This window comes from Notamacropus eugenii, chromosome 1, assembly GCF_028372415.1.
Source record: "Notamacropus eugenii isolate mMacEug1 chromosome 1, mMacEug1.pri_v2, whole genome shotgun sequence".
Taxonomy (NCBI): domain Eukaryota; kingdom Metazoa; phylum Chordata; class Mammalia; order Diprotodontia; family Macropodidae; genus Notamacropus; species Notamacropus eugenii.
This window is the reverse complement of record NC_092872.1, coordinates 518,365,737-518,378,730: the sequence shown is the minus strand read 5'-3', so window position 1 is coordinate 518,378,730 and position 12,994 is coordinate 518,365,737. Positions and strand designations below refer to the sequence as shown.

The following is a 12,994-nucleotide window of genomic DNA, read 5'->3' as shown; positions in this document are numbered from 1 at the left end:
CCATCTATGAACTTCCATAAATGACCTACAAATTGTTTCCACTCTCTGGACCTCAATTTATTCTTCTGTAATATGAGATTACACCAGATGCTCTCTAAGGTTTGTCCAACTCTTAATATTCTATGTTCTAAGTCATAAGGCCACTTCTTGCCCCATTATATTTCAGGTTTATGTTCTAAAGCCCCTTCCAGCTCTGATATCCCATGTCCTTGGGTCCCTTACCACTCACACGTTCTATGGGAGAGGGAGTGCAGCGTACCAGGTGGAGTGTCAGATTTAGAGTTCAAATCTCAGCCTTAACACTTACTAGCTCTCTGACGTTATATAAGTCACTTAACCTGTGTCATTCACAAAATGGGGATAATATACCTATGATTACCTATCTTACAGGATAAGTACTCATCAATATTACTGCTGAGGGGACCAAAGGAGAAAGTGAAGCACTCCGCAACAGCAGAAAAGGGAGTAGTACTGAATAGTGGACACAGAACTAAATTTAAAGTCAGAAAGACCTGGATTCCAGTCTGGCCTCAAATCCTGCCACCTATTGCCTGAATGACCCTGGGACCCTTGGACACCACGGACTGCAGTCTAAAATTTATAGTAGGATTGTTACGGATTGGGCATTGGTAGATAGAGGGCATTTCCTTCCCAGGAGTTCTCTACAGCTCTGAAATCTCTAGCCTGGATAACAACAGTAGTCCTAGTAACAGAAGGGGAGACACAGGGCTGGGGAAGCCAGAAAAGAAGGTGAGCCAGATCACAAGGGAAGCCCCACAATTATGGAAGGGAGCTCAAAGAAGAAAGCAGAGGAATGGTCCAAGAGAAGGAATGCCAAGTCAGACTTACTTGATCACTGGAGTGAAAAGACTATGCAGTCGGCAGTAAAGTCTCACACCCTAAGGGAAGAAAGGGAACAAAAATTAATTAAGAGCTTACTGTGTGCCAGGCTCTGTGCTAAGGCTTATGAAAAGTAGTATCATCTGATCTTTACAACAACCCTCTGAGGTAAGGGGTATCATGCTCCCCATTTTACAGGTAAAGACACTGAGGCAGGCGAAGGTTAAGTGACTTGCCCAAGGTCACACGGCTGCCATCAAGGTGCTTCAGTAACCAGCACCCAGAATATGCACATCTCCTAAATGAAGGTTCTCAAAACACCATCTAATCTCTACCATTCTCGGTAACAAAGTGGTTTTGGAGGAGGGAAGGAGAAACTGGGGGTGGCTGGAGAAAGGGAAAATTGAAAACATTAAGTCATTCTACAGCTCATTATGCCTGCCTTGGGAATTAAGCCTGATTAGTTTTTCTAACTCTCTTCTGCCTAGGGAACACTGAATTAAGCCTGGCCCCACTGAGCACATGCTGATTAACAGCGTGGGAGCCCAAAGGGGCAGCCCATTGCAGAGGGAAATCTGTCTGAAGTGGAACATTGGCTTCAGGTCACCTGTCTCCTGTGTTTGCCTCTTTCTTACAGATTTGCTATGCCAGTCTTTCTGTGTCTTTTTCTTCTCTACTGAACAGTAAACTCTACCAGGGAAGGGACATTTTTCTAACTGGCCTTTTTAGCTCCATTCCACAAGTACAGTACACTGTCCAGAATGAAAACTTTGTGAAAGTTGCATGAAATTCCTGTGTGGCTAAAGACCTGACTCTGGGGATTGCGTACATTAGTCTGAAAAGGCTGCTATCAGGTGCTGTCTTACCAAATGACTGAAAGACAGCCCCGGAGAAATGAGACAAACAAGTTTGGATTAAGAGAAGGGAGAGTAAAGGCCAGAGCACAGAATACTGTCCTGGAAAGGTCATCACAGGCTGTTCCTATGAGATTCGGGATGGGAGACTGCCATGAGAACGCATCAAGGTGTGGGGGAGGGCAGTTAGCGCTACTAAAGGCAAATTTCACAGATGTCCAGAAGGTAGAAATTATAGACACCACAGGGGCCTGAGTCAAAAACAGTGACCTTAGTGACTTAGTCTACAAAGGAGTCACCTCAAGGAGTTTGTTCCACTGGAGGAAGGCGGGAAGGAAACTTCAATTTATTTAAACGGAATTTGAAAGTCTGTCTTCTGTCCAGCCTCTGCTTTGGGAAGAAATATCCTACCTTACTAAGGTTGTGTCACTTACTGTGACTTGTTGGAGGTGAGCATAAGGACCCATAAGGATAGCTGGGAAAAAAGCCCTTCACTCAAAGAAAGCTGAAAAGGAGCCCACTTGGCTGAGCACCAGAAGCCCGGTACCTTAGACATGATGTCCTCCAGCTCACTTCTCGGTTTGTATGTACCGTCATCATACCGGAACCTGTACATTACTTGTTCGTTCTTAAATTGATGTTTGTCTGAAACTAAAACACAAGACACTAACTAACGAAGTGGAAAACTTAAGTCCTCAGAGACCCAAACCATGCCATCCAAAATTCCCAGCAGAAATTTAATTTCCCCAGCCTAATCTCCTGCTGCTCATTCGGTCTACAGAAAAGTGGCCACTCTTCAGTCTGTTGAAAGAGAATTGTTTAGGTTCTTATATGAGTACATACCTGATGAAAAAAGTCATAACCCACATTTTAAAATGTAAAACAACTATGGTAGAAAACAATCATCCTAGGACAGAGCAGTCATCTTGTTTGGGAATCAACTTTAGTGGGTCTCTTTCCCAAATATGGAAAATGAAAGCAATAAACAGTCAAAACAGGCTGATACCCCAGATTAGCAACCTACTAGGCTCTGGGGGGCAGATTTAAGGACAGAATAAGAAAGTCAAGCTTGTATTTAGTCTCACAATCTGTCACCTACCAACCATTTATGTGACCCTGGGGCACAAGGTTACCTCTCTGGGCCTCAATTTCTCTATCTGTCACGTAAAAGGGCTGGACTAGATTACTTCTAAAAGAGAGGCATTAAACAAGTGGGCTATGAGTCACATGCGCTACTTTTAATGTGTTGATGTATTAATAAAAAAGAAATATATAAACGTGTTGCTTTCTAAGACAACATGTGGCCCACAGGGATCCCTATATTTGGTTTAGTGTATTTCTATTTGAATTTGACATCACTAGTTTAAAAGACCTCTTTCTAGAGCTGTGTTCTATGTTCTAAGGTCCATTCAAGTCGTGACAACCTATGTTCTAAAGTTCCTTCCACCTCTGACATTATGTTCTATGTCCTAAAGTTTCTTTTAGCTGTGACATTATAAATTCTTTTAAGTTTTAACAGTCTGAATCTATGTGTGCAAGAGCTTTGTGCTTTTGAGTAACAATAACATTGACAGAGGGCAGCTAAGTGGCACAGTGGATAGAGAGCCTAGCCTGGAGTCAGGAAGACCTGAGTTCAAATCTGACTTCACACATCTACTAGACGTGTAACCCTGGGCAAGTCACTTAACCCCATTTCCCTCAGTTTCCTCACCTGTAAATGAGCAAATCACTCTAATATCTTTGCCAGGAAAACCCCATATAGGGTCATGAGGAATCAGAATGACTAAGCAACAAGTGATGACAGAGAGAGCACTTCTTGCAACATTTAGGCTCTCAACATTAGCACTGGACTCAGCAAGGCTTCCCTGCATCTGAATTAAAGATCAAAGACCTGTGAGAAGGCAATTAGTCACCAGAGAAATTCCACTTTAAAGATGACAGAAAGGTCTCAGCCAGAAAGAGCGCAAAGAGGGCATTTAGAAGTTCGAAGAGTCTAACACTAACAACACATACTTCTATAGAATCTCAAGGCCAACAAAGTCATCTCTTCACAAGTAGACTGGACAAGCTGGTCTCCAAAGAGCTAATCTGTCTCTAACTCTACGTACAGAACCCTAAGAGGAGGACTGATGGAGAGCATTAAGGGATATTAGAAGGTTGTTAAGTCCCTTTCATTTTCCAGAGAAGGGAAATGAGGACCAGAAGAAATGAAGTGACTTGCCCAAGGTCACATAGGTGTAGTAGCACAGACAGGATTTGAAATACAAATACTATTAACTTTACTTTACATGAGAAAACTGTGGTCAAGTGACTTGCACCAGACTTTGGTATAACTGGTTTCCCTTGTAATCAGAATTATTTTATGCTACTAAAAATATTCTTTTGAGAAAAGGTCCACAGACTTTACTAGACTGCCAAAGACATGTATGACATAGAAAAGAGTAAGGGCCTCTGCCACAGAGCAGAGGACCTGAAATACCTACTTTGAGTCCTCTTTTCCTGAAAAAAAGAATCAAAATGTTGCATTAAAAACTGTCTAATTTATCCACAAGTCCTTCAGGGTGAGCCCTGGCTGCACTTACCATGTACCTGCCACATGGGCTAGAACCATAATCAAAATAACTGCCTATTTATACAATGTGTTTAGTTTTACACAGTACTTAACCATTATCTCATTCAATTTCAAAAAATTCTGGGACTCAGAGTCCCCTATATCTTCAACCTCCATCATTTCCCCATGCTCCCAAAGTCAACTAAGGAACAAGAGGTTGGGAATTTGACAAAAATAATTTGCTTAAATCCGATAGGAGAGGAGCCTCCTGACATACCATCAGTATAACCCATGCTACTGAGGATTTCTACACAATGGTCTTTGCTATTCTCACTCCCTTATGTAAAGTAACTTTCTATAACTCATTGGAAGATGACTGGTTAGCTTAGTAGAGGGGTGGAAGGGGAGGGTGTACCCTTTAGACTTGTACAACGGAAGGATCGATGGTAATCTTTAAGAGTCAGACTCCAAACCTGGCTAGAGACGGACAGGAAGTCCCATTATGTACCAGGTACTCACCATGATGGATGATCCCATTCTCCAGCAGGGCTTGGCCCAAGTTGACCCCTTCCTCTGTCTTGCTTATCTCTCCAATCTCAATGAGCCAAGAAACAAATTCACTGCAGAATGGAGACAGATCTGTTGAATCAAGTCAACTACCCATGTGCCCAGGGCTTCAGGACAAATATAAGAAAAGGTACGTTCCTCACCTACTATCATCTGATATACCATCATCTCTTAGGGGTAAAAGAAAGGAAAAGGGGGAGAGGTCTCCTACCACCTAAGGAAAATGCACAATAAGACCACTTTCACATCCCAGCCAATCACGCACCCCAAACAGCTCTTCCTTTGCCATTCACCGTAACACCTTCTGGTCCACAGGATTCCCTAAAACTATACCTTCCGGCCAACGCTGCTTTCCTGATTATGAAACCAGAGTACAAGCACATGTGGCTCACTAAACCTAGGCAGTCCCAGAACCCATATCATGCTTCACATCCAATCCTCCACCCCAGCCACCTAGTCATACAGTGAGCAAGAGTGCTACCCTTGGGAGTCAGGAAGACCAGAGTTTAAATCCAGTCTCAGATACTTACAAGCTGTGAGACTCTAGGCTAGTCTTTCTGTCTCAGTTCCCTCTCCTATAAAATAGAGGTGATAACAGCACCTACCTAAGAGAGTTGTCATGAGAATTAAATGAGATAACATATGCACCACATTCGTTCATCTTAAAACAATACATAAATGCTAATTATTCATTGTTTTTGTGGTTATTTTTATTTCCAAGGCCACCTTCTTGCTGTCTGCCCTGCAAAGACATTCATAACTGCAGTTCCTAGAGCAAAAAAAAGGAAACAGGTGTGGTATAATGGGGGGGGAGAAAGAGAGAGAGAGAGAGAGAGAGAGAGAGAGAGAGAGAGAGAGAGAGAGAAGAGAGAGAGAGAGAGAGAGAGAGTGTGTGAGTGTGTGTGTGAGTGTGTGTGTTGGGGTAGAAAGGCCAAGTCAATGCCACCGCTTCTTTAAAATAATGTCATGTGACTCTCATGACTTTACCCACCATCTTGTGACTTACAAAAAAACAACACTTTGGGGGCTACCACCTTCTTAGGTGTGTTATACCTTGAAAGCAAGGACTTTTTTGTTTTTGTATCTCCTCAAAGCTTTGCACAATGCTTGCCCCTTGGCTCATTTATTCATTCACGAACCAACAGCTTTTTTTCTTGTTCCCTGGTACGGAGGGAACATGGTAGAGAAAACAAGAGTCATGAAATTGGGTTCATGTCCCAGCTCTGACATGGACTCACTGACTTACCCTGACCAAGTCAATTCCTCAGGGTAGGCCTTCATTTGTAAAATTAAAGACTAAATTCATTGATCTCTAGGGAGCTCTGAATCCTACATTCTAAGATCCCTTCCTGCTCTAGCATTTCATGATGATATGAGTCAGCAGATGCCCATAGGAAAACAGTTAACACCAAGAGTTAATATTTACCTAGTATTTTAAGAACTACAAAGCACTTCATCTATTGTGCCATTTGATCCTCATAACAAGCCTTGAAAAGTAGGTGCTAGGAATATCTCCATTTTACAGATGAGGAAAATTGACTTGCCCAGGATCAAAGTGCCACTAAATGTCTGCAGTAGGATTTGTACTCAGGTCTTGAGCTGAATGAAAAGTCAAAGTTGACAGTATCCCTAAAAATATTTACACACATACACACACACACACACACACACACACACACACAGACAAGTCACTAAAGGACACTTTACAAAGCAATATGTAAGTGTAAGGCAGAGAACAGTGGAACACGGAATAAAGTGGACAAGTTAATTCAGGAAGACTTCCTAGAGTAAGTGAAATTTGCAGGGATTTCCTAGACAAGGAGTTGGACTAAGGTCGCTTCTAAGGTCCCAACTCTTAAGACTGTAGGACTCTTGGGAATTTAAAAGAAATTCTGTGTTGAAGTTATGGTTATAAGATCAGAGATTTAAAGCTGGAAAGAAACAGAGATCACAGCTCACATCAATCAAGAGCTGAAAGGAGCTATCCAATCTAACACCTTCATTTTACTGAAGTCCAAAGACTAAGTGTCTTGCTCAAGGTCACACAGGTAGATGAGAACAGAGCGAGGATTTAAACCCAGAAGCTGACACTCCAAACCTGATGGACTACACTTCTCTAAACAGATCTATAATTCTATGAGTTTGGGACTCTTATGAGTCTAAAAAGTTCTAAGATTTCAAAATCTGGCTCAAAATTCTGGTTTAAGAGAGAGAATGACTTGCACTGAATCTAGGGGGATGATTCTAAGGAGGACCAAGAGCTAGCAGAGCCAAGGAACAGAGATGGTTTCCTTGAGTAGATGCTTCATCTCCATAATTATTGTCAACCTTCCGGGTGGGATGGGGCCTCTACCAGCACTCCCCAGGCCGGAGCCCATCTATGAGCTTACTTTGTTACCAGGAACAAAAGGAATTGCTAAGAGTCAGTCAGTCTCCAAGAAATCTGGGTCCAATAAAGCCTGGCCGCTGCTGCCAAATCAAAAAGGGTTTGCTGCCTATCAAGAGCAGCATTCCAGCCTCCCTCCACTGGGGCTGGAAATATTTTTAGCCTTTCAATGTTTTGCTCAAGTAGAGTGCCTGACTCATCCATCTGTAGGTGCATGTGTTTGAGGGGCAGACTAAACCTGGGGGGGGATAAAAATTACTCTATTCCTGAGGAGGAGCCCCATGGGGAACATAAATTGCTCTCGGGCTTCCTGCCCACACCCAGCCTCAGTCCCCTAGTAGTTTCTTAAAGTCCAAGAAAACAGAGGAGAGAGAGATTTCTTGCAGCCAGCTACAGAGAACAACAGATGTTTCTCACCCACATAAGTGAACCGGAGACAGCTGCCCCCACATTGCCCCATTCTGTGCCAAGGTCTGGGATCATTCACAGGCCTCAGGTCCAGCAGAGGGTGGAGGGGAGCACTTCAATGCTGGCTGGATAAGCCTGGCACAGGCCAGTCCATCACATGGCCTATGTTTCTGTCTGACCTTGTGACAAGCCCTTGAGCCCAGACTAAAGAACAGGCGTTTATTTGGTGAGTCAAGTGGCGATTAAGGAAAAATTTCCTAACAAGTAGAGTTCTCCAAAAGTGGAATAAGTTAGTGGGGAGGCAGGGAGTTTGCCCTCCCAAGGGGTCTTAAGGGAAGGCTAAATAATCCCTAGTCAATAACACTGTAGAGACCATTCTATTCTGGAAAGGGTAGAATTAAATGACCTCTGAGTTCCCTTCTAACTCTGAAGTTGGACCTCTGGTTCTATGAAGTTTTAAGAGTCTCCAAAGCGAAGAAGAGGGTGACCCTGGTGATCATGTTAACTTAACCTATGAGAAATACCTGAGCAGTTCATTTAAACCATTACACCCAGGAAACAAAAATCACATCGATCTAGTCACCGTTATCTCAACATGTCTTAGAAAAGGAGCTCTTAACCTTAGGTCTTCTGAAGAGTCTGTGGATATATTGTGGATATATAGTGGATATATTTCAGGAAACCCATAAATTCCATCTTTATTTTTCACTAACATCTAACTGAAATAGATCATTTCCTTCAATTATTTAAAAACATTCTGATGAGAAGGGACTATAGGCTTCAGTGCAATGACTAATGCCACACCCAAAGATACAAAGTTCTGCATTATAGAAGATCACCAATCAGAGAAGAGAATTTTTAAGTTGGCAAAGACCTTGAAGAAAGCATCTGCCCCTTGAGGACAGAGCCATTCCACTTTTCATTTTGTATCTAGAGTCTAGCACAGTGCCCTGCACATAACAGGTAGTTAATTAAACTAAGTCCAACCCTACCCCCCATTATACAGATGGAGAGACCTAAAGGAGAAGGCTTACTCAGAAAGAGTCAGGATTCAAATGCAAGTTCTGTGATTCCAATTCCAGTCCCATTTCCATTATATCACACTGCCTCCCCTATTCTACAGCCCAGCTCCTTCACCCTAAAAGTCTCCCTTCTCTCTCAACCAAACACAACCTACCCTTTTAGGAGTAGTTTAAATCAGTATCTACGCTGATGATTTAAGGTAGAGATGGGATGGAGAACAGGATGGGAGGTATATTTGCAGTGATCAGGTCTAAGGCTTGTGGCTGAGCCCCAATAATCCTTCCCCTGATCATCCCAGCACAAAGTGAACACTTTCTCATTTGACCTCCAATGGCCTGGCATTGAAAATGTGTAGACTGAGCTCTAACCTCAGACTACCTGAGAGTTGTTTGTGGTCTTTTCATGGGTCATGTTTTATCTTCCCATTTAGATCATGGTCGTCTGCCTGCATGTCTGTATATACAAGGTACTCGATAGATCACACAATCATAAAGCATTAGACCTGGAAAAGGCCTTAGAAAGCACCTGGCTCAAAGCCTGGGAAAGGTGACTTAGGAAATAACTTCTCCAAAGTCACTTGGCAGCTCACCAGCAGAGTAAGACAGGACACTGCCTCACACTCTCCAAGGTCCCTTCCATGACACCCCTGCCAAGACACAGCATCTAACACATCTCTTGAAAGGTAGCATGATAGAGAGGGAAAAGCACTGAATGTTATGTTAGAAGACATAGGTTGGAATTCAGGCTCTCCCATTAACTGCCCTTGTAACTTTAGGCAAGTCATATCTTCTGTTGTCTCATTTGTTAAACAAGAGGAACAGACCAGATTGTGTCTACAGTCCCTAAAACCTAAGCAAATCACCTGATGTCTGGAATCAGCGTGATGAGGATACTGGCTCTTTAAGGGACACACTCTGACCAGGGCTGAGGAGATTACAAACACTGGCTCTAAGAGTGAAGAGCATGGGGTCAGATTTGAGACAGAGGAGCAACTGTCACAGGTCTGGGACTTACTTGCCAAGGAAGCACTTGGGGACAGTGCTCAGCTTCCTCCTCCGGTCTTTGATGAGGTTCACCTTCTTACTCATCATCATGTGGTACAGCTTCTCTCCTTTCTCAGCAATCATGACGTAGGCATCCCGCTCCATGCCCAGCTTGAGACCTGGCACAAAGTCAATCAGTCAGTCCACAAGCATTTATGCAGCACCTACTATGTACCAAACACTGCACAGTAAATGATGAAGATACAAAGAAAATGAAAGGATAGTTCCCCACTCTAGAGGGGCTCACAGCCAGGTAAGGGAGAAAACATACAGACAACTAGGAACTAAGTATATAAGAGGATTAAAGGGTATTGGGAAAGAGTTCTCGTAGAAGGTAGGTCTCAAGCGAGCCAATAGGCAGAGATGAGTAAGGAGAGAGTTCCAGGCACAGGGAACAACAAAGAAAAATACTCAGAGATGAAAAAGGAGGTGTCAAGTGCAAGGAACAGTAAAGAAGATAGAATCCCTGGATCACACAGCTATGCTAGGGAATAGTGGTGGAGAGGAACACTGTAAGGTATAAGATTACAAAAGCAGAAAGAGACTAGGCCACAAAGGGCTTTAAAAGTCAAACCATGGCTTAAATTTTATTGTGGAGGTGCCGTCAGAGTTGACTGAATTCAAGGGATAACTTGTACTTTAGAAAGATCAAATTGATAATTAAGTGAAAGATGGATGGGGTGAGGAGAGATCTAGGCACAGACCCACCAGCAGGCTACTGCAACAGCCCAGCAATGAGGTGAGCTCAGACAAGGGTGAAGGTAGTATCGAAGAGAACAGGGTCACATGAGAGATATTGTGAAGGTAGAAACAGCAGGACTTGGCAAAGGAGAGAAGAAAGAAAGGCCCCAAAGAACAGAGCCAATACCCTCAGGGACTGGAACAGTCCCCACTACCATCACCACTCCCCTCAAAGGGAACAAGGAGAGAGGGAACGCAGAAAGAAGATGATAAAAAAACCACAAAATGAAGCATCTAAGGACAGAAGTATACAAGGAAGATTGGTCCCAAGTCCTAGAAATGAAACCTGAATTGAAAAAGTAGAGGAAAAGATGGAATTGCCCTTAGCTCCAATCAATTCTAGTCACAGGCCAGGATCCCAAAATACAACCCTCAACCAAACCTCCATCATATCTATTCTATACCTCAAACTTCATATTTTTACTAAGTCAAGACCACAACCCCCAAAATTAACCATGCTCTACTTCCACCATACCTCTAAATAATGACCATTTTTTAACCCAAAACTTGATGGAAAAGCCCTAGGCCAAGAACACAAACTCCAACATTGGCCATTCTCCACCACATCATCAACAACAACTCTCCACCACCCATACATGTCATATCTCCAAACATGACCATTCCAAAAAAATATAAGCTCCTTCAGCACAGGGGCTGCTTCTTTTTTGTATTTGTAATACCAACACTTAGCACAATGCCTGGCACATATCTTTAATAAGTACTTGTTGACTGATTCTTCTCCCTGAATATAACCTACATCCCCTAAGCCAAAACCACAAAGTCCAACATTGAGCATTCTCCACCCCAAACATACTTTGAATACTGACTATTCTCCATTCTAACCATACCCTCTAACAATGCCCATTCTCCACTATAACCATACCTAAAATGTTAAATAGCTGTGTAACCTTAGGTAAATTATTTAAACTCTCTGGACCTTGGTATCTTCATTCACACAATAAAGGCGATGGACTCAGTGTCCTAACAGGTCTCTTCCAGTGTCTTCTAGTTCAAATATGAAGCCTATTCACTCTCCTAAACATCACCAGCAAGTGTGCGTGCATGTATGAATGCACACAGACACAGACTGAGAACACATCTAATACTCACCAATATCCACTCCAATGACACGCCTAATCCTTGCTACTTGCCACCCCAATCACAGCTCCTACTGTTACTATTTTCCATCTCAACTTGGTATGCCTATGCAAGTGTGGGCATGAATGTGTGTACAAGCATGAGTATGCATGAGCGCGCACATGCACACACACGCACACACACACACACACACCCCAGTTATCCTACAGAGCAATTCTGACCATTTTCATTTTACTAAATGCCTTAGCTAGATGTTTCACCCCAGTCAGTATCACATTCCCTGATGATCCTCTAACTGTACTCTTGACTAACCAGAAGCCAAGCCTGCCAACCAGAGGATCTGCCATTAGAGGCTTTTGTGACAAAGGCAGAGTTTCAAGACACAGTGGGAGAAAAGAGAAGGGTCTAGTTCTAGGTTCTGTCACTAAAATATCAGGTGACATTGCTTCATTCCAAATCTCCAGGCCACTGCTTCTTCCTCTATGATATAAGGAGCTTGGACTATATGATCTCCAAAGGTTTTCCTAGCTTCTAAGAAGGAAGGCCAAAGGAGAGCCCCTGAAATGGTCCTCTGTGAACTTCCAAGTGGACCTCTACTAGATCCTAAAAAATAAGAGGGGAATATAAACATCCAAAAGAAGAGGCAGAAGGTTGCTCCTCTTTTACTCTCTCCCACCCTCCAGTCTCAAATATTGTCCCTCAATGTTAGGCTAATCCTCTGTTCCCTAGTAAACTTACTCAAAATGTATAGCTGTACTTATGTTTTGGGGGTTGGACTGGATAATCTCTAAAGTATCTTCTCTATAATAATACGTATAATAATTTGCTGAAATATTCCAATAAATAAATGCCTGCTGACTGATGGACTCCATCTCTAAATTTATAATTATATGAAACTTAGCAAAGCTATGGTCCTTGGGCAGGAAGCTCCACAGTTGGACCATGTAGTTGAACTTGTCTCTATCACTCACACACTAATAGGAGCAAAGCATAGGGACTAGACCTCTAATTAATTTCATTTTTATAGAGAACTCTCAGAAGAAGCAACTACCTCCACCAGTACCTCCTCTGCAACTTACTGTCTCAGAACTGACAGTTAAGATACTTGCCCAGAGTCACATTATGTGACCAGTATAGGTCAGAGACAATATCTGAACTTGAGTCTTTTCAGTTGGACAGCTCTCAATCCCCCTATACTAGTGGTATGGATCTCATATGGATCTCAGCCACATATTAACTTTAAAAACCACAAATTAACATGATCTATGTTGTATTATAATTTTCGTTTGCCAAACGTTTCCCAATTACACTGTAATCTGATTCAGAAGTGTAGACAGACAGTAAGTCTGATACATGATTCTTCTCAGGGAAAATAAAGAAGAAGACAAAACAGTATATGCCTATATCCTCAAACAGTCCAGACATAGCTCACATTTCTATAGCATTTCAAGATTTATAATAACAAATATACAAATAACATTTT

General features: G+C 42.5%; 1 protein-coding gene across 2 annotated transcripts in view; it reads right to left on the bottom strand.

Moving 5' to 3' along the window:
- Positions 1–12,994, bottom strand: part of PREX1 (phosphatidylinositol-3,4,5-trisphosphate dependent Rac exchange factor 1) — a 227,343-nt gene that overhangs the window by 74,621 nt on the left and 139,728 nt on the right. For both annotated transcript variants that reach the window (XM_072633625.1, XM_072633626.1), the window contains exons 10-13: positions 9,644–9,791; positions 4,765–4,865; positions 2,242–2,345; positions 850–899 (exon numbers count right to left, since the gene is read on the bottom strand). In XM_072633625.1, coding sequence (XP_072489726.1) covers positions 850–899; positions 2,242–2,345; positions 4,765–4,865; positions 9,644–9,791 — 403 coding nt within the window. The remainder of the gene's footprint in view (positions 1–849; positions 900–2,241; positions 2,346–4,764; positions 4,866–9,643; positions 9,792–12,994) is intronic.